The 27,869-nt window shown below is 41.4% G+C and overlaps 1 protein-coding gene across 2 annotated transcripts in view; it reads right to left on the bottom strand.

Annotated features, from left to right (window-relative positions):
• The window catches only part of LOC125900281 (C-myc promoter-binding protein-like), a 96,144-nt gene extending 68,872 nt beyond the window's left edge, over positions 1–27,272 (bottom strand). For both annotated transcript variants that reach the window (XM_049595195.1, XM_049595204.1), the window contains exons 1-2: positions 27,007–27,272; positions 6,824–7,154 (exon numbers count right to left, since the gene is read on the bottom strand). In XM_049595195.1, coding sequence (XP_049451152.1) covers positions 6,824–7,134 — 311 coding nt within the window. In that variant the 5' untranslated portion in view covers positions 7,135–7,154; positions 27,007–27,272. The remainder of the gene's footprint in view (positions 1–6,823; positions 7,155–27,006) is intronic.
• Positions 27,273–27,869: the final 597 nt, after the last annotated feature.

Below are 27,869 nucleotides of genomic sequence, written 5' to 3'. Positions count from 1 at the left end.
GGAAACTTACAAGTAATTCAAAAGTGCAGATTCTCCTGTTTCACTTACAATTAGTCATCAGTATGGAGGCATTTCAGTTTCTTTGTGACTCATGATTATGATACCGGCTGGTGAAAGAATGTTTGGCCGCTATGTTGCATGCAAATGCCAGATTCAATGTCAAGCAACAGTAACATGGCAGCTTAAATAAACAGGAAAACTATTGTAGCCAAGTGAGGAGCTCCAGCTGCATCCAAATCCAAACAGACACAGTGTCTGTGGGCTCTTTGCTGTGGAAAGCAAATACAGTACACTGTATTTAGAAGCAGCACACATTTAATATATTTTGTACAGTCATTACTTAGTATCCCCTTCTTAATTATGGACCATGCTTTAAAGTGGAGCACACTTTGACCTAAATGTATATTTCCTGTTGTTGTGCAAATACGATGTAGAACCTTTCTTTCAAAATTATTGCAGATTACTGTATTGAAGAGATGTTTTTATGTAAAAATAAAAACGTTTTTTTAAACTTTACCCAGGATGATCTCCTGAGATTGAAATTCTATTGAAAACATTTCTATCAGCTTTTAGGACTTTTTTTAATGACAACTGAATTTAATTTTGACCCTAAAATCAAATGTGGGATTTGCTGTATCCGACAGTCCACAGTCAGTACATGCATGTACACTGTCAGTCAAACATATTAACCCAGTACAGCATTTTAATAAGACACAAGAGGGCACTCACACGAACCACTTAGTGGACGAGTACTCAGAGGTACAGAACAGTAGCAGTAATTTTAAACATCCCTCTCTGTGCTTCCATCGTGCACTTATCCTCCATTACTGCTTCAAGTGGAACTCAACTGGCATTTTGTGGCACTATCTGAAAGCTGCAAAGAGAACAGAATTCTGAGTAGTCAACTTGGGGATTTATTTTATTTTTTCTGTTTTTCATTTCAGTGCTCATCACAGAGGTGATTGTGCTCTGCTGACAGTAAGGACAAACACAGTGTACAAATCTTTCTCTGTCGATGCGGTCCTCACCATCAGAGCAGTGCCACAGACATCCTTCTTGTGTGTTTGCTAAATTAGACCTTGAATGCCTCTCTAAACAGCTGGAGTTGTGTGAGGAGGGCAGAGTTTTGTACAGTATTTTGTAAAGGAGCTGGTCTTTATTTAAGGTGAGGAGGCCTACCTCTGCTAGAAAATAACATAATGAAACGTTGTGAAATAAACCGTTAATCCTCAGGGGAAAAGAGCAGAGGTGCTATTTCACACAGAAAATGTCATATATTTACCTCCGCCAAGGAGGTCATGTATTCGGCTCGGTTTATGTATCTGCTTGTGTTTGTTTGTTTGTTTGTCAGCAGGATTATAGAAAAACTACTGAGAGATTTTCAGGAAACTTTTGAAAGGGTGTAGGGCCAAGGAAGAACACAATACATTTTGGAGGGGATCTTAACTACTGGGCAGATTCACCAATTATTTTCTATTCTGCAGTACACAGTATGACATTTACAGACTGGGCTGGGATTGAACATGTTTCTTACTTCAGACATCACAAGCAAAAATGGAGGTGGCTGAGAGAAATGGCTTAAAACAGCTGTCTTATACTAAGCACATTTGCCAAACAAATATAACATGCTAATATTTTTAGCACAAGCCTATGGCATTTTACATTATATACATTAGCCTAGAGATGAGCGGAGATTTCCTCTGCTCATATGAAGCCAGGATAAATCCCGAAGTATACATCCCTGAAGGATAAATTATGCACAATACTTAAAATGCTATTTTTTGTGAAGGCTTTATTGTCATCCTAATTAACTGTTTCTTATCTGTGAAATCAAAGTAAATAAAAGCTTCGTTTCCACTGAGGGAAATGGTTTCAGCTTACAAAAATAGACAGGAGGTCTGCATCACCGCGACGCTGAGCGGTGGGTGGGTGAGTTCAACTTTCTGTTTTGAAAACACCCCCATTTTCACAGGTAACTTAGCCTGTCCTCCCGCCACAGGAAATGATGGATTAATCCTGGAAAGCTGTTGATGTAGCACTTTTCTCCTTATGAAAGTAACACAGAAATTATTCGACTAATGACAATTTGGTCGGACGAGAGAATAGCAACCAAATAATCAACTAGTCAACCAGGAGACTACAGCCCTACTAAAATGTGGCTCAGACATTGATGCAAAGCAAAAGATATTTTTTGACCAAATACAGACTTTAGATGACTTTCAGTCAAGGTGTTATGTGGCAAGTAGCCAAGCAGCAGACACAAACAAGCGCTTGACAAACACTCCATCAGCAACTCAATGTTACTGTAGCTGGTTACGCTGTTGCACTGTCGCTTGTGGTGTGAACACAGCGTAATGGTGGTTTGCAGTTAAATTAATGTCCTGAATGTTACATAAATCACCTTTAACGATGTGAGATAGGACATTTGACCTTGGAGGAAGTCTGCACTCTCCTGGTCTCACTCATGAAATGTCAGTAAATCTGTGAGTAGATTTGCACATATAAAACCTTGGTACTAAAAACCTACACTGGATTCATGAAAGCTGCAGAAAACTCTGATTTGATTGTAGGCACGTGTGTATGTTCATGAATGCCAATCAACCGTAAATTGACAGGGTGCTCTCGCTAGTCAGTAATTAGCATAATTCTACACCCATGAATAGCCAGTGAGTACCATATATGGAGGTGATAATTACTATGGATAGGTGCATCCAGCTGACCTGCGAACATGAAGCAAACAAAGCATGGCGCAAAGAAAGTAACAGCTGCAGATGAGCACAAGCAGAGAGGTCTCAGAGAGAATATTCCTGATGGAGACAGTGACATGCCTCCACTGGAGCAGTCAAGAGCAAGCTCAGAGGATAAGGTGATGTCATGTAATATTAAGTGTTAAATGGCTGTACATTCTGACAGCCATCACTGATAGCTTAGTGTTTGGTCAGTAACGTGGGTCTCACAGTCTCACCACTCAAACAGAAGATATATTTGTGTTCTCTCTCCTGATTGAATCAAATAGGAACAGGGTGCTAGAAATGTTTAAAACACACGTATTAAGTCAATTTAAATATCTCATTCACATTTTTAAGAAACCAAATGCGAAGCTTAAATCTGCAAAATGCAAACTAATGTAGCTAAATGTGTTATAATTCTAATTTTTGTCATATTTAACCTACATGTTTTATAGTGAACATAACAGAGCACAATACGAATTAAAACTGTAATTTCTAACAATGACAAGCAATATTTATGTGCGTTTCTTATTTACACAGGCACTAAGAGCAGTCAGAAGCAGCTGTAGAATTTGTTAGTACATGTATCTATGAATACCAAAATACACATAAATTTCACTCTGCTAACAGTGTACGTTCATATTCGCTCTGCTCATGTTTCATGTATGAGACCCTCTAAGTGCCCACTAGGTAATAAGTGTGGCTATTGTTAAGGCCGTCAGCTACCAACTAAAGTGATCATGAGACAGGATGTGTCAGTGTTTGTGTGGATTGCCACCTCTGCCTATCAATTTCCTGGCTGAAACCCGGAGATGCCAACGTGCCTCATATTCCTTTCTAGTCCACAGTACTGAAAAGAGGCCAAACTGGTATTAATATGACCACTAGTAACAGAAAATACTAATTATTCCATGTGCAACCTGAGCAACAAATCACAACCACATGGAGCAATAAGTACCTCAGTTTCCCATTAGTCCTACAAATGTCTGGGAAGTGCAGCCCCTCTGGGCTATCAGCACACAAAAGCTGCTGATACTGTCTGAGCAGAGTCTCTGTGTCAGTGCCTGATAAGCACTGCACTCTGCTATGTCAGAGGCCAGTATGAGCCTCCTTAGCATTGTCACCACCTGCCTCCTGTCAGCCAGTGGTGTGAAAAGACTGAATAGACAGTACTGAATTCCCCCACATCAAAAGATGTTGCTGAGGAAGACACCTGTAACAGCGCTCCACTTTTTGTTGCAAAATCACAATGGGTAACGGCTGCAAGGCAGACAGAAACTGTCTGCTGGGGAAAACTGCTGCACAGGAGGAATTTCAGCACTTTCTAAAGTCAGAGCACTCAGCTTTTCAAAACCAACATGATATGGACCACTTTCTAGACACAAACTCTGCTCCTCACTCACAATAGCAAGGAGCAGCAGGGTAGAGTCTTATGGGAAGCAGAGAGCTGACAGAAGCTGACAGTTACAGAAACAACAGCAACTGCAATGTTTGCTGAAAGCAGAAGCTGGTCATTACTAGGAATGAGACAAATAATGGACACATCAGCATGTTGCAATGCATAAATACCATGGCCATGTGTATTAAGTAAGCTCAGACTGTGCACTTCATCACAGTGATTCATTTTGTTTGTCTGAAAAATTCTATGAAACTTGACATTTGATAAAGTGAAAGTGAATTTCTGAAATTTCAGCAAAATTAAATGTAAATCAGTGTTTACATCAACCACATTTTTGATAATATATTCCACAGCAGATGAAGCAGAAGCAGGAACTGCAAGGTCACGGTGCATATTATATTTGTTTTCTTTATTGCACCCACTCTGTTTCAGTATACCAAATATTCTACCTTTCCCAAGGTGTAAAAACTGTTCTGCCTTTTTGTGGAAGTGCCTTTATTAAATATATATACTATCATCACTGTCAGCAAAATACCCCAGCTTGCCCTCTGATTATAGAGATAAAGAGCTGCAATTATAATTATTAAGAGGAACGGATTTTTCAATCTGCATCTTGTCTTCACAAAGCAGCCTGTACAGAACTGACTGCAATGTGGCTGCAAAGACACAGAGACAAAAAAGAATGTGACTCCCTTTACCTGCCTAGTACGCAAATCCAATTGATTTTTCTCTATGAAATTCACACTGAAACTCACACTTTCTGTGGTGTGAAAAGGATTCTACACCGATTGGAAATAAAAGTTTTGTTTTCCACAAAAAAGGCTGTGTGATTTACCAGTCGCCAGTTGGACAGATATCATTTCTTTCTTTACAATCTGGCTACATAGCTTTGGTTTGAACCAATAAGAGCCATAACTGAGCAGAACTGCTGGCTCATGGCATTGCTGTGATTTTTCAACAGTGTTTATACCCATACCAGCAGCATGGCTCTGGGGATGGCAATGTCACAGTGTCAGTGCACCACATCGGTCAGGAATGAAATCTCACAACAACAATTTCCATGCCATGCCATGAGAGATTGTACCTAGACATTCATGATGCCCAGAGGATGATGCCTTTGGTGATACCACCCATCCATCTGTTTTCATCTGCTTATCCGGGGCCAGGTCGCAGGGGCAGCAGGCCAAGCAAAGCACCCCAGATATCCCTCTCCCCAGCATCGCTTTCCAGCTCCTCCTGGGGGACCCCAAGGTGTTCCCAGGCCAGATGATATAAGTAATCTCTCCAATGTGTTCTGGGTCTGCCCCAGGGCCTCCTACCAGTGAATGGGAAGTGCCCGAAACACCTCCAGCGGGAGGCGCCCAGGAGCATCCTGATCAGATGTCCAAACCACATCAACTGACCCCTTTTGACGCGAGGAGCAGCGGCTCTACTCTGAGCTCCCCCCAGATGTCCAAGCTCCTTACCCTGTCTCTAAGGCTGAGCCCAGCCACCTGACTTTGATACCCTGACTTTTAATCTAGCGCCCCCATGAGGGTGACAAATATGTTTTTTAGTAAACTATCTCAACAACTATTGGATGGATTTCCTTGAAGTTTGGATGAATTGTCATAACTGGCGATCCCTGAACTTGTCAACTACCATCATCATCAGGTGGAACTTTTAATTTGATGACTGACAGTCCCATCAGCCTCAGCCGTAATTTGTGCTCAATTAACACAGTGTTTCTCAACTTTTTTGTGTCAAGGGTCCCTAAATTGATTCATACAAGGTTGCAGACATTAGGTTAATTTGTTAACTTAGGTTACACCTCACCTCACACCTGTGATTACCTACCAAGCCTAGTTATACCTGATCAACCCATCCTGCTTTGTTTGTCTCAGACTTTTCTACCCACCCTCCCTTTCCCTTCCCTTCATCCATCATCCTCCCTACCTCATCCCTTCCATCATTCCTTCTTCCTCTCTTCCCTTCTCCCCTCATCTGTTCTTATTCAATCTCGTGCATACCTCTCCCATGTCTCATTCTAGGTACCGTCTGGGGGGCCTGTAATCAGCTCGGGTGGAAAAACGCCTGTGATGGAATACCCACACTGAGTCTCCCTCTGCCCGATCTCAAGTACGTCCTCCCAAATCAAACAGTTCAAACAAAAGACATCCCTCTTCCACCTTCACGCCCCACTTAGATCATTCACCACTCCTCAACAACTAACACCTCCTGAATTACAATTAAATATTTGAACAACATATTGTTGTGGCGTGGTCCTTGCTAGTGAACTCCATTTTAATTCCCTTCAGGAACCTCCATCTGAAAAGATTTTAGTAATTAGATGTGATTCAAACCTGAATTCTATAGTTGTCAACTATGGTTGAAGAGATAAACATGGAGGTAGTGAAACCTATGATTCAAATCGTAGCTCTAATGACTCTTCCTCACACTGGGCTCACTTCTATATGAATAAAATAGTGATAATAAATTATTCCCCATTTTTCGAGGGAGCCCCATGTAGTCCCTCAAGGACTCCTGGTTGAGAACCACTGAATTACCAAATGTTGGCATGTCAACAGGCTAAACTAAGAGGGTATACATGCTAAACACTCTTAGCCTTACAAATACACAAACTTTGTTGTGTTGCCTTGTTTAAACACAAAAAAAACACCTCAGACACAAAGATCAAGACTCCACTGGTACTCACCCCAGGTCAGTGAGTGGAGGCTTGTCCCGACCTCGCCTGTAGCACAGGAAGATCTGGGGTGCCATGAGGCCGCCATTGTTTAGATCAGCCGAATGGCCAGTTGGTGTTTCCTCTATGCAGGTGAACCCTGGCGGTATCTCCTCGCCCATAGAGCGGACTACCACTGCCACATCGGTGATGGGCGCCTTAGGCTTGGCCGTCTTGTGGCAGACATCATCAAAGTGGATCTCCTGGTCCAACGGCTTGGACGGGTCCGTCAGACCGGCCACCACAAAGTAGTCGGCTACACGAGGGCCTTTATCCTCCATCATCTCCCATCCCCGCCGACTGCCTGCACAATTACAGAGGGAAAGAGCAAGAGAGACACAGAGAGGGAGAGGGTAAGAGAGAGGGAGGGGAGATTGATTTTCGTCATGGTAGCAGGTACAGACGGTTCTTGCGTCCTTGCTAAGGCAGTAAAATAAAAAATCTGACAGTCATAAATCTTACTGGAGGAGAGGCCAGTAGAAGGGCAAATGAAAAGAGAGGGTACAATGTGAGCAGTAGAGAGGCTGCCATTAGGTACCAAGCAACCATTTTCAGTTCAGGCAGATAGCTGATAGTCTTTGACCAGGCTGGCTTTAGTTGATCAGCTAAAAGTTCAGTGTCCCGGCTCAAGGACACTGACAAATCACGTGCTTCTGAGCAGGACATAACATTTGTTGGTGTTAAGGGTTTTGAACCTTTCTCTAAACTGAACCAGTACAGTTAAAGCCTGGCTGACTACATAGGCCTGAGTGAGCATTTTAAAAGTGGAACAGTGAGGTGTTTCTTCACACTTGACTTTCTGCCTCAATTACAGGCAGGTCCCACATAAAAACCTGCTGATTAGAAGCCTTGTGATATCATGAGGCCTATTAAGCATGGTGATAAAAGCCAAACAGTAGTTTCCTTAATCTGTCTTAAGAAGGGCATGTCCTGACTGCACAACACCAGCTACACTTTCTAAAGAAGCACAGTCTGACAGGTATACCGGCATCACTGGGTGAACGAGTTAGCGCTACAAAAACACCCACGATGTCACCTTTAAGTGGGAAGCAATGACTTTTCCAATGATAAAGCTACACTTAACAAAATCTGCACCTAATCAAAAGCTGCTTTAAGCAAATGAATTGTTTTTCTGGCTTCATTATCACAAAACAAACAAACCCCCCTGAAAGCAACACTAACATGAGCTACACAGCTGCGATCGTTTCAGCTGAGCAACACTTCATCGGGTGAATCTCCAAACAACTGGAGAGCATTTCTATTTCAGAAAAAGGGGGAGACTCAACAAACACCTTCAGCACCCTCTGAGGAGAGCCAGCGAATCTTAAAAGGTCAGTGCTACTTTGATCTAGCTCTGCAGTTCACCGCTGATTGTTTGCTGTGTTGCGATCACGGTGCCATTTGGAGTCAAGACCACTGAGGTCAGAGTTGCAGACAAAACTCCTGAAAAGCTTTTGGACCAAAGATACAACTGAGAACAAAATTAATGGTGTAAGAGGAAACTATGGGATATCTTTAAAGAGCAGCTGCTGGAGGCTCTGCCTAAAATGCTGTGTTGAAATTGTGTTGCTGTCTTTCTTTAGAAAGACGCTTAGTGTCACATTGATTGGATTTGTTTCCATTGTGAGGCAATTTGATTGAAGTATGAAATCATGCAAGACATTTGCATTACATACTGCTTAACCACCGCAACTCTCAGTTTGTACCATTAATTCTTCTGTTAAGTTATAGTATATGAAACAGAGTTGCACCAGACTTTAGTACTGCTTCAGGCAGTGTGTTCAGTGTCTTACTGATCCAAGAAAAGCTACATTTTCTCTGCAAAAACACAACGACAAAAAATAAATCAGTTCCCAGGATCACTTACTGTGACCCAAGAGGATGCATGTGTATATGTGACAACTCAGAAAAAAACTGTGAATAGGATGAGAAGTAAAACGGTTCTCCTTCGACATTTTTTAACCTCTTATTTTTTCATACAGACATTATTGCCTTCAGCCCTAACCCCGATGTGGCAGTCTGTAGCTTAAGATAAATCATGACACATTCTTTCTGTCTCTTCTTGATAAAACAGCTCAACACTTTGCATAAAAGAAACAAAGGAATACTGTAAGCCAGTTTTGTCTTACAGTGGACTTTCTGTCTTTGGCAGTCTCTGGATGTGGTGATGTAAAGTCTTAGACAGCCTCAGGGGCCAGATTCATCACTCGACCTCTTGACACTCGAGCCTGCGGGACACAAGTTTGTCTCTGTGGGTTCAAATGAAGCTTTACCACCAGTGCCAGCACTTTTGCTCTTCTCCTGGACAGTCGTGCTAAAACACGAGAACACACTGGGCTCTGACAGCTGAAATCAGGAGGTGTGAGAAATGTGTACATGTACAGCAAGTACTCAGATTAGACATTAGAAACAAGACTTAATGTCTTTTCATATAAAACTGAATTTTGCACAGATGACTGTTTTACTTCCAAAATGGTGACACAGTCCGTGATAATTTTTCACCCTGACAGCCATCTCATTTCAAATGGATTTCAATTTAAATCTGAGTAACTCAACTGGACAAGGTCTGTGATTCCAACCATATGCAGTAAGAGGGTGTGGAAGAGAGGCTTAATTAGCAGGGTGTGTTAGCTAGTCTAAATGTGTTGGCTCAGGGGAGAGGTGAAAAAGCTGCAAACTCCAGTGTGTGTGATGCTATGCTAGGAAGACGTCAGCTGCCACTGCAGCTACATAACCCACTGTTAACACCTCTGTTTATTCCCCTCACCATCAGAGACTATTTTAAGTGAAGAAGAGATCAAACTGTGACAAAATCTTTCTCTGTTCTGACCTCTACCAGAGATTCTCCTCCATCTGCACACTGTGATTTCAGTCTTTGTTCAGCTGTAGTGTTGAAAACATTTCATGTAAAAATATAAAAAAAACAACTAAGTTGTCTTCAATATAAAATCACGCACACTGAAACTCACTGTCATCCAGGCTGCATCAGATGGAAGAGAATTCCATTTGTTTCTATAGTTAGCTGTTTTGAACGCAACATTTGATGAGACAATTATTTGTTTACACAAATCTAAAAGCTAGAGCTGGGTGTTTATTGGTAAAATGAAATGATCTTCGCAGGGTCAATGTGCCAAGCTCATATCCAAACAAAGAGCAATTTGTGTTTCTCTCTCAAATCACTTCCAGCTATTGACAGATGGTGAGAAAACACTGTGTTCTGGCTTCTATACTCTGATTACAAATGCATCTCAGCTCATCACTTCCTCACTGTGGAGAAACGATCAGAAGAGAGTCACGGTGTGCTAATTTTCTGTGCCAAGTGATGTCTGGTCAGCCCTGATAAGGCAGATGCAGTGAGGTGAGTGAGCTGGACCTATCGCCTCTGGTCCTTCTTCAGTCGTACAGCCCCAGAACATTCAGTCCTGGAATATATCCCCTATCAAATCTACCTTAAAGGCTGGCAGTGCTCCTGTGGTTATCAGCTGGGGAATAACTGGTTAAACTAATGACCAAACTGACCTCTAAGGGCTGCACATCTGCACAGCATCCTGAGTCCAAGACCACAGTCTATGCTCAACTTCCTGTTCAACACACAAAGCAGACTCATAAATGTTCCTGGGACACTCGCATTACAACATATTGGTGAAACACCCAGAGGACAGGATGTGGGACACGTGATCAGTTCTCTTTCAGAAACATTTACTCAGGGATTGAACGCAATACAAAATACACAAAATACAAAAAGGGAGTCCTCTCCCATTTCAGAATGAAAACAGTTCCACCGCAGCACTGGTGCAAGTGGAAACTACGATGGTTTATACAGCTGCTCCTTACATTCCCTTATCTCAACTCAGGAGGTAATTTAAGGGGGGACAAGGCGCCACCTTGTTAGAAAAAGTACCAGAATACATCCCCCTTGTTAACCTGCCATCCCTCTCCATTCCTCAGGTCTGGACCTAGTTGCCATCCTATCCGGACTCAGACCGGTAACCAATAAATTATTGAGAGCAACTACATTTTAACAGAGCGTTTCTATTCTTGGTTTAGCAACCAAGAAACTCAAAGACCAATTGCATGTGTTCAATCATCTAACATGATGCTACTCAGCCAATTAGACCAATGCATACCCATAAGCATTGCAACTTGAGTGAGTGAGACATGCATATGGGGAAACTAGTCAGAGAAGAGAATCAGAGAAAAGCAATTTGATATAGAGTGTTCTAAAGAGGGAAAGCCAGACAGCAAAAACAGCTTTTAATCAAGAATGGACAGACTCTTAGAAAAATGGGCAGCTCAAAACCAGTATGCCTCATCTTATATTCCGAGACAATGGTGTTTACTAAGAGTGACAATGTGAAGCGCCACTACAAGACAAAGCACAGAGCAAATATTTCCTATACGGCACTGAAATCACCCAGTGACAGAATCGCTAACACAGAAAACAACAGCACAAGTAAAATAGAAACCTATGTGTGTTGACCACTAGCGTGGTCAACACACATTCCTATTGCACCTTCACATGTGCCCACAACACGCTCTGCCATTAAGAGCCTGCATGTGAGCATGTATAGCATGTGTCTGGCAAGGATGAGACGCCAACGGACAGCCTGAAGAAGAGAGACAGAGAGAGAGACTGTGTGTGTGTGTGTGTGTGTGTGTGTGTGTGTGTGTGTGTGTGTGTGTGTGTGTGTGCCAGCACAAGGTCCCGGGGTCACATTCTTGTATTTCACAGGCATAATGAAAGGCAGAAACTAGCGTGGTCAACACGTGTGGGTTTTGTCAAGTGCAGGACAACCGCATAAAAAGGCTCAGCCAATCTATGTTCAACTGTTCTCCATTTGAAACATATGTTTAAAGCATATGCAATTCATAAGAACTATGCAATGTATAATGAAAGGAGGTGGTGGCATGACACAGGGTGTTGGCCAGTGCAGCGGCTATCTCGTTTCTTGCAAATGACTGCAGCTTAATTGACCCAGAAGGATTTTGCATGAGACTCGACTGACGAAAACCAGACGTGGGTATTGGAGGGTATTGTTTCATGGAACACACAGTAAGCACAGTTAACTCCTCATTTAGTACAAAACCGTAACAATAAAAAGATGCTGACCTAATTCATTGCAGTCTTGTAGATGCAAAGCAGTGGCGACTCTGCAGTGTCACCTCCCTGTTAGACTGACCACAGAGCCACATGACGGGCCAAAGAATGATACTCATCCCTGCCATGCTGTCAGCCTGCTAAAAATACAATGCAGACCAAAGCAGCAGTACTGTGGCACTCGTTACATAAGGATTACATATAAATATACTGCATATGTGGGACAATCCTGAACTCCCACTGAAATCAAACCAACTCTATTGTTTCTGCCTGCCCTATATTTCACGAATAGAAGAAATCAGCATTGCTGTGTTCACGACGGAAACACAGGTAACAGAATGAAAAATAAAATCTAAATTTTACAGTTGCTACCTTCACTAAGCCATCAGTCAATCTTCTTTTAAAGGTGATTGTGAGGATTTATTTGTTACGCAACAAAAACTGATCCACAGAGAGACTATGCTGCACTGACATGTTGATGAAACCCTGAAAACAAAAACACTTTTTGAAATAGATTACATATCAATACCAGATGTTCACTCTGCGCAAAAACAGCTACCTTACAGGTTAACAAATTTTAAAAGTTTTTTTTTTTTTTTTTACCCCAGACAGCCTTGAATTTGGGTGCATCAAAGTGCTGAGAAAGCATAACAGCATGACAAACCCAGCTATTGCGTATTTAGTCATGCACAGATCATCACTGGATTCCCTCCCGGGGACTGCATCCAAAAGATGCAGAGCTGTGACTCACACCGTGCTGGACACGTAAAAATCTGCATCACGGCTGAAGTGGTCGCATCCAAATATTTTAATTTCCTGGCTGCCCTACTTCTCCCCTGGCAGACTGGCCTGGAAGGGAAAGCTTGTCTTAGTCTTGAGGTAAACGCCCAGAGAGAGGTCACAACTGAAAAAAGCTGTGAACATTTAAGAGAAGATGTGCTCAGGCTGCAAGCCTCTTTAAAAGGTCACCTTTCGCAGAGTTCCCGAGGCAGTACACATTATATTTATGTGTTTCTTAATCATTTATGACGTGGGTTCATTCAGCAAAAATGCCTTAAGACACCATTTTCCCAAGGACTTTGCAGACTATTTGTCTTTGTAAAGCTGAAATCAACATTTGACTAAGAGTGCCTTAAATGATGTGGTTAGCTTGCTTTAAAGATACTTTATGACATGACACAGCTGGATGCACAGATTATCTGATACTCAGTAATCACACAGGGTAGAGAGCTGTGTGGGAGCCAGAGAAACAAGAGAGACAGAGTTGGTGGAAAAGCACCACAGGCCCAGAAACTTTAAACTCGGCCACATAAAGGGCCTGGTGCCAGAGCCGAAGACAAAGCATCCCAGCCCAAACTCGCTGACTTATAACCACAGCAGGAGTTCAGGGAGGAGTTCAATAAGATGTCCAGACCCAACAGCCCTTCAGCCGCTTCCACAAGGGTTTAGTTACAGCAAACGTGACAGCAGGAACGATTTCCAGCTGTCTCGAGTTCACGAGAACCCTGGGCCAGTGAAACACACCAAAGGGACTCTCGTTCGAGGCTCGCTGCTCTCGGCTCCAGCTGTATGGACCCTGAGCACAGAGACAGCCACAGCAGGGCAGACACGTGGAGGAGGTGAAAAGGAATGTGCTCAAGAACATAAACATAAGCCAGTAGGAAGCCTCACTAGCCAAGCATCTGCTTCCAGTTAGCCCAGAGGGGTGGGTGTTCGGCTCTTGTGCCTTTCAGCAGCATCAGGTCATGTAACATTTCGGAGGAAAGATGACCTCTGTGAGAAATAAGTTTTACTTTCTACATGTAATACTGTAAACCTGTACACCTGACACGTTATTTAACCTATTCGAGCAAATGCTGACAGAAACTGAACTCGAGCTGTTGCACATTTCTGCAGTCAAACATATTTAACACACCTGAGTGAAATGTAATGGAGGTACTGCTCATAATGACAAAGCCGCTTATGAACTCCCAGCTCCCAAAACAAAAATCAAAAGAATTAAGAACACAGATATAAAAGAGAGCTACATATCCACAGAGGAGAGGGCACAAGACTTCGGCAGCTTTGTGCATAAATAAGAAGACTGCATATTTTACTGTTGCTGCTGCAGGAAATGTATCTACTATCAACCCCCTTTGGCAGATAACAGCTTTCTTCCTGGTATCACTACCAAGTTAATTACACAACAACAAACACTAAACATGCACTTTAATTGCTCTTGAGTCAATGTGTGTGTGTGTGTGTGTGTGTGTGTTGGGGGGGGGGTTGGACACAGTGTGCATAGGAGATAGTCAGGATGCATTAATGTTTGTCAGACGTAATTTAAATTAGGTATGTGACTATTTGTTGCTGTCAGTTTGTTATTGGTGTCTGCATTGTTAAGCAGCGGTGCTACTCTACATAGACCAAAACAAATTTTCCCTGGGGGACAAATAAAGTCAATCTTGTCTTACAACAACACATCATCTAGACGAGAGCTCCATTTTCTAACAAAGTAACAATAAACATGGTTTTCGCCAACAAAGTACGCATCGCCCTCTCAGTCAGTTACAAATATTCACCTTGTTTTGGGCCAATCAGTGTCAAAAAGAAACTCGACTAGAAAGAGTAGGATTTTTTTTTTGTCTCAGCAAAACCCAGTGCAATGTATAAAATGCCACAGCACTGAGTTGCATACTTGCTCTCGTATTTTGTTGAAATACAGTCAGCTCTCTTAAAGATGCCGTTACGTTAAAATAGTGGGGATGGTGGGTGGATTTCAGGATCCTTTAGTCATTATGAGCCTCTCATATCCAAAACCACATTTAATGCTCATCTGAAAAGGATTTTAGACCTCAATGTTAGCAGGTGCCAAAACCAAATAATTGTACACAGACTCTAGAATTATCACATTTCGGGGCAAACGATCAAACATTTAAATCCAGACTTCTCACGCACAGAGCTGTGTTCACTTTTAGAGTTATATGAATCTGTGCCAAAGGTCACAATACATCCATGGGTTCACCAAGTTGACCGCAACGGGCCCAGACTACAGGACAGAGTTTATTATGAAGAGAAGAAAATATGTTATGCAAATAACATCTGAACAGATTCTGGTTCGGTTATTTTGACACATTGCTGACAGTAGTTATTGCACAACAGATAACCAGGGTGGCTTCATATCTGCTCATTCATTAATTCTTTGATTAATAATAGAAAATAATAGCAGATAACTAATACTGTGACAAACAGATAGATTATGATATAAATGCAATGATTGTCATAAAGTTGTGACTTGCCACATGATGAGAGTAAAGAAGTTTTAAGCAGCAGGTGTCAGGATCACCTTGGATAAAGGAGTCGTGAATCACTGAACCCATTTTTTGTCAGCTTGCAGGATGTCAGCAGCATCATTTCAAGATCCTTTTTGGGATGGTTTACAGCAGTTAAAATAAATGTTGCCAAGTTTTTGCAGAAAAACATGGGAGAACGGATCCTGTGAGATGTATTTTCAAGACAGAACTAATTATCAACAACATATCAAAGGGTGTTGACCATAGGCTGTATAAAATAGTAGCCACTATGACGTCACCCATTGGTACGTGGACTCCCGTTTTGAAGCTTTCAAATTCGGCATTTTGGCCGTTATCATCTTTTTGTTTTTTGGAGCCAGAAGTGACTATATCTGAATGACAAGGTGGAGCTATGAAGAAGCAAGAAGTGGAGCTGGCTGAGAGCCTGAAGACACTGTCACTCAAAGTGGCCACACCCTTAATTATGTATAACTTTCAGTCTTTATTTTAATCAAACGGGTGAGTTATTTAAAAATTCACCGACTATACAGTAGTCACGAACGTGGAAATTAGCTATTGATACCAAAATCATTTGTTGTACAAGGCAGTGAACATGTTTATTTCTGCTGTAAAGTTAGGCATTTTAACATGGGGGTCTATGGGGACTGATTCACTTTTGGAGCCAGCCTCCAGTGGCCATTAGGAGAGCTGCAGTTGGCACTTCGCACTTGCTTTATTTTTCAGTCCCACAAGTAGCCACTGGGCGTTGACACTGACTATGTTTACAGCAATACAAAGTCAAGAGAACGCCTTTGAGGAACAAGTATCTTAAACTATAGCTTTAAAAAAAGTTCTCTCATTATATCCACTCTCGGGGCTTACAGAAGATACCGCACTTGCCTCCTTAATAACTATGTTGATGGGACTTTCTGCCTGTTATTATAAAACACAAACCCTCTGAAGTGTCTGAGCTTTGTAAAATGCACAACAAAAATGCTTTCAAACAAGCATCAAGGTTACAGAGTGATGCTGCTTTATTCAGTGAAGATAGCAAGGGTTTTTGCTGGCTCTTATTTTTGCCTTCCATGAGAACTCTCCTTGACTTCATATTAATTCTTCAAAGTTAAGCAGAGGGAAGATGCTGGGTCAGGCACTGAGGGTGTATCTATTAACTCTCACTTCTTGCCTTTACATGAGCTATGTGACTAATTCAACAGATCATAATGCTGTTAACTATGTAGAGAGGAGGATCAATGGGTAGAGAATGGAAATAACAATGTCAGGGTTAGCAATTTGTGCCCTGCTGGGACTAACCTATAACATGAATATGCTAATGATGCTGTGAGGTGCTTCAATTTAAAAGCATTGGTGAGCATACCAAGTGCCTTCAAAAACTTTGCACAAGGTCTTGACCTATATTTCAAAAGATGTTTTGAAATTCATCTCAGGCTCGTGGCAATCTTTCTCTCTTGGTATGAGTGGAAGACTGTGATGTGTTTGTTATGGATAATTAAGCACAAACCGTGATGGATGGTGATGCAGCCGCATGAGACACAGCGGTGACAGACTTTACCTGCCAGCAAATGATCCTATTAACATCAGTAACTGATTACATTTAAACAAAAAAACAGAGTAACAACAATCCACTATAAATAAGCTGGGGCACAAACTAAAGGCCACTCATCACCTTCATCAATTAACACGTTTCTTGACTCGTCTCACTGAACAAATAAGCTTCAGTTTATAGAGGTATCAATCAACATGACTCAAGGAGACAAACACATGTAGAAACAACAGCTCAACCAATAACCGATTGTTATTATTAATATTCGTAGTAGTAGTATTGATAATATTAGATGTCTATAGAGACATAAACTGAAACAATGGTTCCCCAACTCAGGCTGGGGGACGTATCGGTTGTCGTCTTAACCCATAAGCGCCCCTCATTTTTGCATTTCTGCACTGCAATTCAGCTAACATATACACTGATGCAACTATGAGCAGTCTTTTTTCTTTGTTAGTGTGCAGTGTACTTCTGCAAACATTTTGGTGCCCATATTAAGCTGAGTGAACGCTGCTTGCTTTCAAGCTGCTCTCCGTTACAGGCAGCTGCAGACCCAGACTAGGAATGCACAATAATATCAGCACATCCTCGATATCAGCCGATATCAGCTCTGAATTGAGCTTTGAGAATCGGCAAACATGCTTTTTTTCTATTTCTGCCCATTAAATGAATATTACATACAGAAAGGTATTCTATTTCATGTCTCCATCTGCTAGTGGGCCACGAGGATAAGAGTATGCATACATAATATGATGTTAATTCCACTACAGAAGAGACCTGATGATCGCAAAAATTAGGTGGGGGAAAAAACGGATATATCAATGTCGGTATCAGCTGTCGACCAAATGAGTAGTTATATATCGGCATATCGGATATTGGCAAAAAATCCAATATTGTGCATCCCTAAATCAAACCCAAAGTGAGTCAGAGTGAGACAGAGGCAGCTTCACAGAGGAGGAGAAGCTTTGCACGGTCAGGTTCCTAAATAACATTATTTTGTGCCTTTTACTTAATAGTAGTGAATTTACAGCTCACAACAACTTAGTGCAATACAGTCTCTGGTTTTTGTGTCATAACTAGTGTCGGCAAAAATTTTTTTTTTTTGCACATTTCCGATCAGTCGTTTGCACGTAGTTTGCGCACATTTGTGAATGTGAATGTTGCTAACACCCTGAGCATCCAGCTGAACCTTGTTCAAACTTCCAAACTCTATATGGAAAAAAATAAACAAATAGTCGAATGGTCATATTGAATAGCCAAATAATTCTACTGACATTATACTATTTAGAGTACAACCCTACTTTACTGGCATTCATTGAAATCACACAATTTTACAATATGTTTTGACCATGTTAACTATCTATGATGACTGATCTAGTTTCAGTTTGGGCACAGAACTACGGTACGCAGCTTAAGTGATATAAATGTATTAATTAGTATAAAACAAGGCTGTGTTATAATGGAGCCTGTTTGAAATCTTCTGTCCATTGCATTTTTGATATTAGCCAACTTGGTGAAAACAGACTGTAACTGTCCTTTGGAGACGCGACGTACATCTGGTATCTGTTGTGATTTGAGTAAGACTAGACAACATGTTGCATGCAGCCATTTCAGTGAGGTTATGGTTCAGTTGTACTGCTGGTAAGAGGTACAAGAGAATTGTTGTAGGATGCTGTTTTCTGACACTTTATGTTTTTTTCTGCAGTTAATGTTTCACCTGCTAAATGCTCCTATGCAGCACTAGAGGCCTGAATATCAGATAAAGCCACTTATTGAGCCTCCTACACATTATATTTCATTTACAGATTCTGCACTCCATCAGTGACATTTATGCTCACAACCACTATGTAAGCATGAAAAGTAATTGGAAAAATCAGCCACAGAGTGAAAATGCATTTCAAGGTTATATTCCAGAATACAGATATCAAGGTAAATACTGGGATCACAATCCCCATGCTTAAACCCTATACAAGAGGTTTCCAATCCTGACTCTGTGTACAGCATTAGCACAGGGAAGCACTAACACAGAGCCCTGTGGGAATTAATACCATGTCTCCAGGAAACCTGATCTCTCTAACCTGCCTCCTCTCCCAGCCTGATCTCTTAATTCCCTATATTGCAGAAAACTGTTTTGCCTTTGATTAGTATAAACACATGCATTTGTCTGCCAGTGAGACTTCTTTTTATTTGCTGCTTGTTGTTTGATTTTGTGACGTCTTTAGTGTCTCCTGATAAGCGCCCATTTCTGTCTGGATGATGAGAAGAAAGGGAAGACAGTAGAAAATAATCCTTTACCCTTGTGAACCCAGTAGACCACACAACAGCAGCAGTGGCAGAATAATGTGAGAGTCAGACAATTCCAGCCTTCACCAGTGGAGCCTTGACTGTGGCGAGCCTACATCCAAGAAAGTTTCAGTTAAATCTATTGAACTGAAAGTTTCCTCAGAGCGGAGGAGTGGAAAATCAGACTTTAATTTAATTTAGCCAAGAAAAAATATTTGAATTATTTGGTGAGTGTGATAGCAGTTCCATCCATTACTGAAAAATGCAACACATTTTGATCAGTGCGGGGAATTTTAATTGGCTGGCATTTGTTTCTGGTTTACAGATATTTTTCAAAGTCAGAATTTATGGGCCTTTTTTTGAAAGTGGGAGAGAAAAGGAGATGCCAGAGGGATGCCCGTGTTGCTCTGTTGGATGTACTGTATAAGAAACATTTTGGCTCCCTAAGCCCTCTTTAGCTTTTTACAATTAAACATTGGGACTGTACCCAATTTGGAATAATGTCAGTCAAATCAGATTTGGCTGTTCAATACAAATATTCAACTATTCATTCTTTTTTTCCCATATAGAGTTTAGGAGTTTTTGAACAGGGTTCAGCGAAACATTCAGGGTGACAGCTACGTTTACATAACACAGTAAACAAGTCAAGTTAGCCCTTGAGGCTAATGCTTCCTAACTACGCTGACGACAGATCATAACTGTGCAACAACATTTTTTGCTGCTGACACTAGGTAACAGTCTAAGACAGAGACTATATTGTGGCTGTGAGCTGTAAATTCACCACTTCTAAGCACAAGGCAGAAGATAAAGTTATCTCGGAGCCTGACAGCGCAAAGCCTCTTTTCCTCCTTCTCACTTCAACTCATCCTGGGTCAGGGTCTGCAGCTGCCTGTGCCGGAGTGCAGCTTGAAAGCGAGGAGTGCTCACTTAGCAGCTAAATTTTGGGACCAAACATCCTGAGATGTACTCAGCAAACTGACTGACAAAAAAAAGACTGCTTGACTTGAAGAATCTCAGTGGAGGGGTCTCAAACTGATGATACAAGTCCTCGACTCTCAAGGGGGCAGCCCTATTAAACATCAGCAGCAATAACATGCTTTTAAAGCAATTTTAATCAAATAATGCTCTTCTGCAAGTCGTGCACTTGTATGTCCTTACTGCACTTTGTGCCAATATCCTTGTTAAAATACTCAGTGCTTTATTCTGAATCAGAAACAGTGGTACCAACCTCCCAAACTACCCCATCAGTCTGAGTGCCGGCCACTCACCACGCCAATCACTTCTTAAAACTACTCCACTGCTCAACCTAACTGTATTTACTCAATTCATAAACACTGCACACTGCTGCATAAGAGAAAAAGCAGTGACAATTGAACCAAGTGAGATGCGTTTTAGTGTTCCGACAGATGACTTTGCTAGAAGCTATGAATCTCACTTTAGATGATGAGATCTGCGCCAAACGCCCAAATTCATCTCGCCTACCACCAGATGCCACCCACCAACTGAGGACACATCCTGCTTTGCTCCCTGCAGACAATACTCTGAGCTTACAGCTAATTAGTGTTTGTGGATGGTATTCCCTGGGAACATGTAATCCTGTCCTCAGTTGTTCTGCATGCAAATCTACAGCAGCTTTTCTTTTCCAGTGCAGTGTCTCCTTCTGGCTACACTGCATAAAAGCCAGTGACCCCTCTGTGCTGTGACCTTCACAAAATGTCCTGCCTTTATCGAACAATGTTTGATATCACTGAAACATCAATGCTGCTTCAAATAAGTCTTGTTACTCAAATATTAGGTTTGTGGCATAATCTGCAGTGACAAAGGGCTGGGTATTGTTTTTGTGTACACTTTGTGAAAACTTTGCACCAAATCTTGATCAAATTCTCAATTTTGTGTATTTTTAATTGATCCTACTTCCATCATTTTTAGTCATCTATTAATTGTTTTATTACTTAAGCAATGTTTTCTGTCCATCTGTTTGTTTTAGGACAACATCAAATAGAAGTATCTGAGACATTTGGTTTATTTTGTTCAGTTTTTATTAAGAAAAAAAGGTTTAAACTTACAAATAAATTCAAAGTAGGTTTGTTTCTTTAATGAAACCAATCCTAGTTTTCAATATTAGTGTTACTATAAATCCAAAACGATATCCAGATCTAACCAAAAGACTTCCAAAAAAAAGTCAGCAGGATTCAAATATGTGATTTCAGAGGGCTTAAACATCTCAGAATAAATATTTCTATGCAAACAAATCTCAACCACAGCTTGGAACAAAACAATCTACTTAGTTATGCATTACTGCTATCCTTAAAGGAACCTGAAAAACATCTGCTGTTGATGTACTGAGCATATTTTATTGAGTATTGGCCACACTGGTATAATGTTTAACAATGGAAAATGTTTCAGTATCATGCACAGTATGCGTCCCTCAGAACTTTTTGTGCTATACTCACCATGTTGCATCTGTCAACAATCATGTAGAAGACAGAGACATTAGAGACATTTCAATACTCACAGGAGCAGAAAATAGAGCAGAGTGCAAAAAGCATGACTGTCACTCATTTTTAGCAGTTACATCTCCTGCTCTAGTGCTCTTCTGCTAAATCACCATCTCTTTTATTCCCTCCAACTGTGAATATAAACCACAGCTGAATACAACACGTTGGCAGTGAATGGGGTTATGGCATTGTATAACCCTTCTGCTTTGACCTGTGTGTTTAAAAAGAAATTTGACAGTCTACTGGAAACTAAATTAGGTGATAACATAGGCTGTAAGCTTCTGTAGCCTTCAGCTTCCACATCAAAACACATCAACCTGTGCATCACTGCTGGAGGCGGTAAGAACTAAAAGACATGGCGTCTTTACATCTCTGCTGCAGCTTCATCACAAAACATCTCCAGTAAAGTAGAGAATCTAGTATTTTTCCTTTACAGTCTATGAATACCAAAGTAGCTTCACTATCAGGGCGCCATGGTGAATCTCTCCAGGGGCATTCATAGTCCAGGGGTCTTTTTTTTTACCATGCTCCAAATTCCTAGCCCCTTAGTCTTTAAAGTATCCTAGTTTTGACTTATGTTTCACTGAATTAAATCCAACTTTCTTCTGAGAACTCTCTGTACAAGGCAGGAAAAACACTGAACACTGCATTGTACGAGCACCACATTGTTCCTGAACTTCTTCACCACACTCTAACACCTGTCACAAATAACATATACCTATGGAGCTGTATTCTGGCACTTGAAGACAGAATAGTAGCAGTATAGACCCTTTTCGTGTTTGTGGGCAGAGCTGAACTGATGGCAAAAAGGGACAGTAATCGTGTCATAATTACATATGTGGTGAAAGATAAATCATCATAAGAACTGTAAAAACTCACATTTGTCAAGCATGGATTTGGCATATTGTCCTTCATTAATAATTGTGGAGACGTGCCCATATAATATAATTCATTGTGGAAGTACAAACCATGCTAGCGCCCTAGCTAGCTAACAATGTTAACACCTTTATCATAACAAAGTATATTAACTTCTTCTTCTTCATCTTCTAACCGCTTCATCCTCGTGAGGGTCGCGGGGGGGCTGGAGCCTATCCCAGCTGACATTGGGCGAGAGGCGGGGTACACCCTGGACAGGTCGCCAGACTATCACAGAGCTGACACATCGAGACAGACAACCATTCACACTCACATTCACACCTACGGACAATTTAGAGTCACCAATTAACCTGCATGTCTTTGGACTGTGGGAGGAAGCTGGTGTACCTGGAGAAAACCCACGCTGACATGGGGAGAACATGCAAACTCCGCACAGAATGGCTCCCACACCCACCAGGAACCCTCTTGATATTATTAACTTAAGTTTTAACTGAGGACAATAAGCCAAATCCATGCTAAACAAATGTGAGTTTTTACGATTCCTTATGATGATGAATTATCTTTCATGTAAGCCAAACTCCTCTACAGAGTATCCAGCAGTGATTATATCCTGAATATCAAGGTTATAATTAACTGGAGACAAAACTTTACTTTCTGCAACAGCGTCCTTTGCGATGGTTTTCTATAAAAAAAAAAAGAAGGTTATCTTAATCTGCATTCCTGTACATCCAACAGCACAAGAAGACATTTTTACATCAGGTATGTCAACCGTTTCTCTCCCATGTCCGCTGTTTTTCTGCCACCAGTATGCGCACGCAACTGCTGTGACATCCACTCAAAATTGGTCTATAGCATTAAAATCAACATAAAACCAAATACAAATAGGTGCTTGAGTTCTTACACATAGTTTCTGCTGCAAAACGGCAGAATCACTTGAAAATTAAACAATCAAACCTTTAACAGCAGGCTACAACATCAGACTTCTACTGGCTGCCAAAGAAACAGTGTTGATACAACCTCCAGGCAGACAAGTTCAAGTGAATGCTACAGTGAAATACATGAATATGCACCCAGCATGAGTGGGGTAAGCACCCACATTCTGCAATTGACAGCTCCATGACGTGTGTCTCTTATTTGCCCACTTTATTTGTGTTCACTGAATTACGCAAGATGGGAAAAACATGCACCCTGTGCCTTTAGGTATTAACACCGTCGCTGCCACAGGAAGGGACATTCGGTGTTAGGTATCAGTGGACAGCAGGCATTAACCCTGAGGCTGCTGTGAGGATAAGAGGAGCCAGGGTTACTGAGTGTGCCTGAAGTCTTCAATCAGCTAAGCAGACATTTCTAGCTGTCTGCTCCTTTGATCTTTTACTCACTGCCATAAATCCTTTACTTGGATGGACCTACACAAGACTAGACAGCCAAGTCAAGTCAAGCAACCTGCGCAGTCCATGCCATTTGGCTGTTGTGGTGCCATGCTTTATTTCAAAGTATGACTCTTTTTCCTCTCTGGCATTCCACTACAGCGCCCCTTCTGCCCTCCAAACATGAGCAGACACGGCAATAAGACAGAAGACAAACATCCCGTCCATCACGTGCACAACAAAAAGATCTGGCCAGGAGAAATTCCATGATACGTGGAGAGCTTAACACTTGAATGAAGAGCAGCAATAAGCCAGACAAGCAGAGGATTTACAGGGTTACAGTGTAGGTTACCTTTCTGGTATGTGAGGCTGAGGTTTTCAAATGACAGGCTTGAGAGTATTTTTGTCACATGCATGATTTGACCAGACTTGCTAGGCTCATCCTGTTTGACACCACTGAACGATACAAGGGGAAGTTTTGGGGAAAGTAACCCATCAGAATGTGAAGCCCGGGTGGCAGCTGTCGTCACTGCTCCTGTTTGATGTCTAATATCAGAAAGGAGCAGTGGACGTACTCCAAGTTGGACTCCCAGTGTGCAACAAATCTAGTCAATTTTATTTATATAGCCCAATGTCACCCATTTGTACAGTATATGACACAGTCTGTCCTGAAAGGTCTAGTGTGTAAGATTTAGGTGGATTAAATGGCAACTTGCTATGAGGACTGCAGATTGCAACCAGCTGAAACTTCTTCCTGTTAGATTTCTGTCAGTTTTTATGTTTAGGAGGTTTTTACTGAGAGCCAAATTATCCACAGAGGTCTCTTCTTCTCCCAAACAAACAGACCTGATGATTTAAACCAGTTAAAACATTTTTTCCCCGTGTTGTTTGGCTCATCAAAGATGGGCCTTATCCAGCAGCTTCTTATGCGTGCTAACCCTTTTAAACACTTTAAATCCAGATGTTCGGGACGTTTTTACCAGGAGCCAAATTATCAGCAAAGGGTCTCTACCTCCCTGAAACAAACAGACACAGTGATTTAAACCAGTAAAAACCCTGAATAAGGCAGTTTCTCATTAAAAAAAATCTGTGTGTTTCCCATTGACAGAAATGGATCACTTATCCAGCAGCTGCTAATGTTCTAATCTTTTTTTCTGATAACTTAAGATCATAGACGTTCAGGATGTTTTACCGGGAGCCAAATTATCAGCAAAGGGTCTCTATCTCTCTAAAACAAATGGACATCATGATTTGAAACAGTGAAAACCTTGAATGAAGAAGTTTCACATAAAAAAAATTGTTTTTCTGGCACTGCTCAATGAATGAATCTATCAGTGAATGACCCTATCAAAAGTCAGTGTTTGGTTTGTCTATTCTGTGGAAAAGTGGCAGTGCAACATGGCGATCTCCATGGATGAGGACCTGCTCCCTATGCAGATATAAACAGCTCATTCTAAGGTAATGAAAACATAACCGTTCTTATTTTCAGGTGATTATACACTAAAGAAAAAATGCTACTATATTGCATTACATTTCCTGCTAATATATCCTCCTAAATCCTACACAGCAGACATCTAAACCCCTGATTCAATTAAATAAAAACGCCCCTAAAAAAAACTTTACAGGGGGAAAAATGGAAGCAACAAATTGTAATCTTCTGCAGCTCAGTTTGCTCGTATTTCTTTGACAGACATTTTTGCAGTGATGCGCCACAATATCAGGGAACACAGCCTCCAAACTTATTAGCCATATCTGCAAGGCTGCATTAGCATACACTCACCACCCATCTCCCTGGTGATGAACTCTCTGCCTCTTGCTTTGCACCAGCAGTGACAGCTTTGAGAACATACCTATCAAAACCACCTGCAGCCTTATAGTCTGGTCTTCTTCATATATATTAACAATCTATCTATAAATTGTGTCATCTTGATTGTCTGTATTGTAATTTTATTATGATGGGTATTCACTTACTCATCACAGCATTCTTTATGATTTGGGGGTTGGACATCATTGACCATTCGCAGACAACAGCACTGATATAGTTTTATCTATAAATCAATATTGGACAAACTACCTCTGCACCCTTCTGTGTGTCACCCCTTACCAGCTACGCTCCCCCAGGTGGTTGCTTTCTAATGTACCCTAGGTTTTAACACATCTGGGGACAACTGCATTTTCCTACCCTGCACCTTGGACATGGAATAATCTTCAAAAAGATATAAAATTAGAAACACTTATATCCATCAATGAATTTCAGGGCATCATAAAGAATGTGATAGAGATTGTTTCATTGTGGATTTTTGTATTACATGTTGTATTTGCTGCATTTTAAATGCGTTCTGGTTGGCTGCTACCTTGGCAAGGTCTCTCTTGAAAAAGACATTTTCAATCTCAATGGGAATTCCTGGTTAAATAAAGGTTAAATAAATAAAAATTCTGCACACATATCTATTGCATAGCTGTCAGTGAAGACAGAGGAATTCCTTCTCAGTTGCTCTTCATCATTTTTAGGGAGAGTTTTTCTTTATCTGATTGTATGCTGCATGCTTGCTGCACAGATTGTAAAGCCCCTTTAGGCAAATTTGTTATAAATCTGACTCTATTTGAAATGATGCACAAAACAAGATATAAAATCACGACTCTTCCAGCACATTTTGTGCCACTGCCTTAATAGCAAGGTAAAGCAAGAGGCATTTTCTGAGACAAAAAGTACGCACTGAGCAACCTTTAAATATCCCCAGGCAGGGAGAGTTTACACATGGAGATGGGTAGCTAGTGTTTTGGGTTATTTTTAGTTCCTAACATAGACTGTATAGGTTCCTAACGGTGGCACGACAGCGGGTTTAATAACAGACATCTATCACCGGGTGATCACAGCTTTAATGTGGTGTGACTAGTGTGTCGTTTACAGGCAGCACAGGTGACTACACTGGAAATTGAAATGTGAACAACCTGTGGCACATACAGTACTTTGCTTGGGGAATGAACCGGCGCGGTTACAGCACGGGAGGCATCGGGTCAAACGCATTGAGGGCAGAATTGTCATTAGCGGCAGTTAGTTACCGTTACACATTAAACTCACGTAAACTAACACACAACACAAGTGAGCTGACACAGCTAGCATGAGGGATTTCTAGCTAGCAACTGCTCCGTAAATCCCTCAGCAGCCACTATAACGGTTCATCATCTTGTACTTACCCCGCTTGTGGACGTCAAATTAGTCCTCGCGCACTCACACACGCACACAACTTCCCCCGGTGTCGTCTACCGGCGCTGCTTCATCACAGCGCTGTCGGTACCGAAAAAGGCGAAGTGACCTGTGCGGGTGTTTCTGTCTCTCTGTCTGGAGTCTGACCGTTAGCTGTCCGACCAAGCGAGGCTTCTGTCTGTCTGTCCGTCTGTCTGTCTGTCAGTCACAGTGCCGAGCCGGCTGTCCGCTCCGCCGCCATCTTGGTTTGTGATGGGAATCCGCCGTCGACACACTCACACACACGCCCGCCCGCTCGCGCGCACACAGGCACACACTCTGGGTGGCAGTTTGACATCACAGCCAGCCTCTCCCAGCAGGAGAGGAGCTCATGTAATCTGCCTGATGCTGACAATGCTCGCAATTATATTACATCAGCGTTATCTAATCAATTCATAATTAATATTTCTGATATAACTGTCCCAATTATGATCTTGATTAATAACCTGTCATTGCATATTAGTGCAGTTTGTCATAAACATAGTTGACTACCATGCTGTTTTATGTATACAAAAAAAATCATTAATAGTTATAATTTGCAAATCATCCCATAATTTACATATAAGATGACCTGTCTGTTCAACAGTGGTGTAATGTGATTAAGTACATTTACTCAGGTAGGCTACTGTACTTGGGAACAAATTTGAGATACTAGTTACTTTACAAATTAAGATTTTTGCACAAAAAACGCATACATGATGTTTTTGTTAACTACCCCAACGTATATGCAAATCATTTTTCTTTTCAGAATGTTTACACCAAATGGAGAAAATGATGAGCAGATTAATCCATAATGAAAATGATTATTATTTAA

The sequence above is a fragment of the Epinephelus fuscoguttatus genome, linkage group LG2, assembly GCF_011397635.1.
Source record: "Epinephelus fuscoguttatus linkage group LG2, E.fuscoguttatus.final_Chr_v1".
In the NCBI taxonomy this organism is placed as follows: Eukaryota; Metazoa; Chordata; class Actinopteri; order Perciformes; family Serranidae; genus Epinephelus; species Epinephelus fuscoguttatus.
Note: the sequence above shows the minus strand (reverse complement) of the source record. Positions and strands in the feature narration are given on the sequence as shown.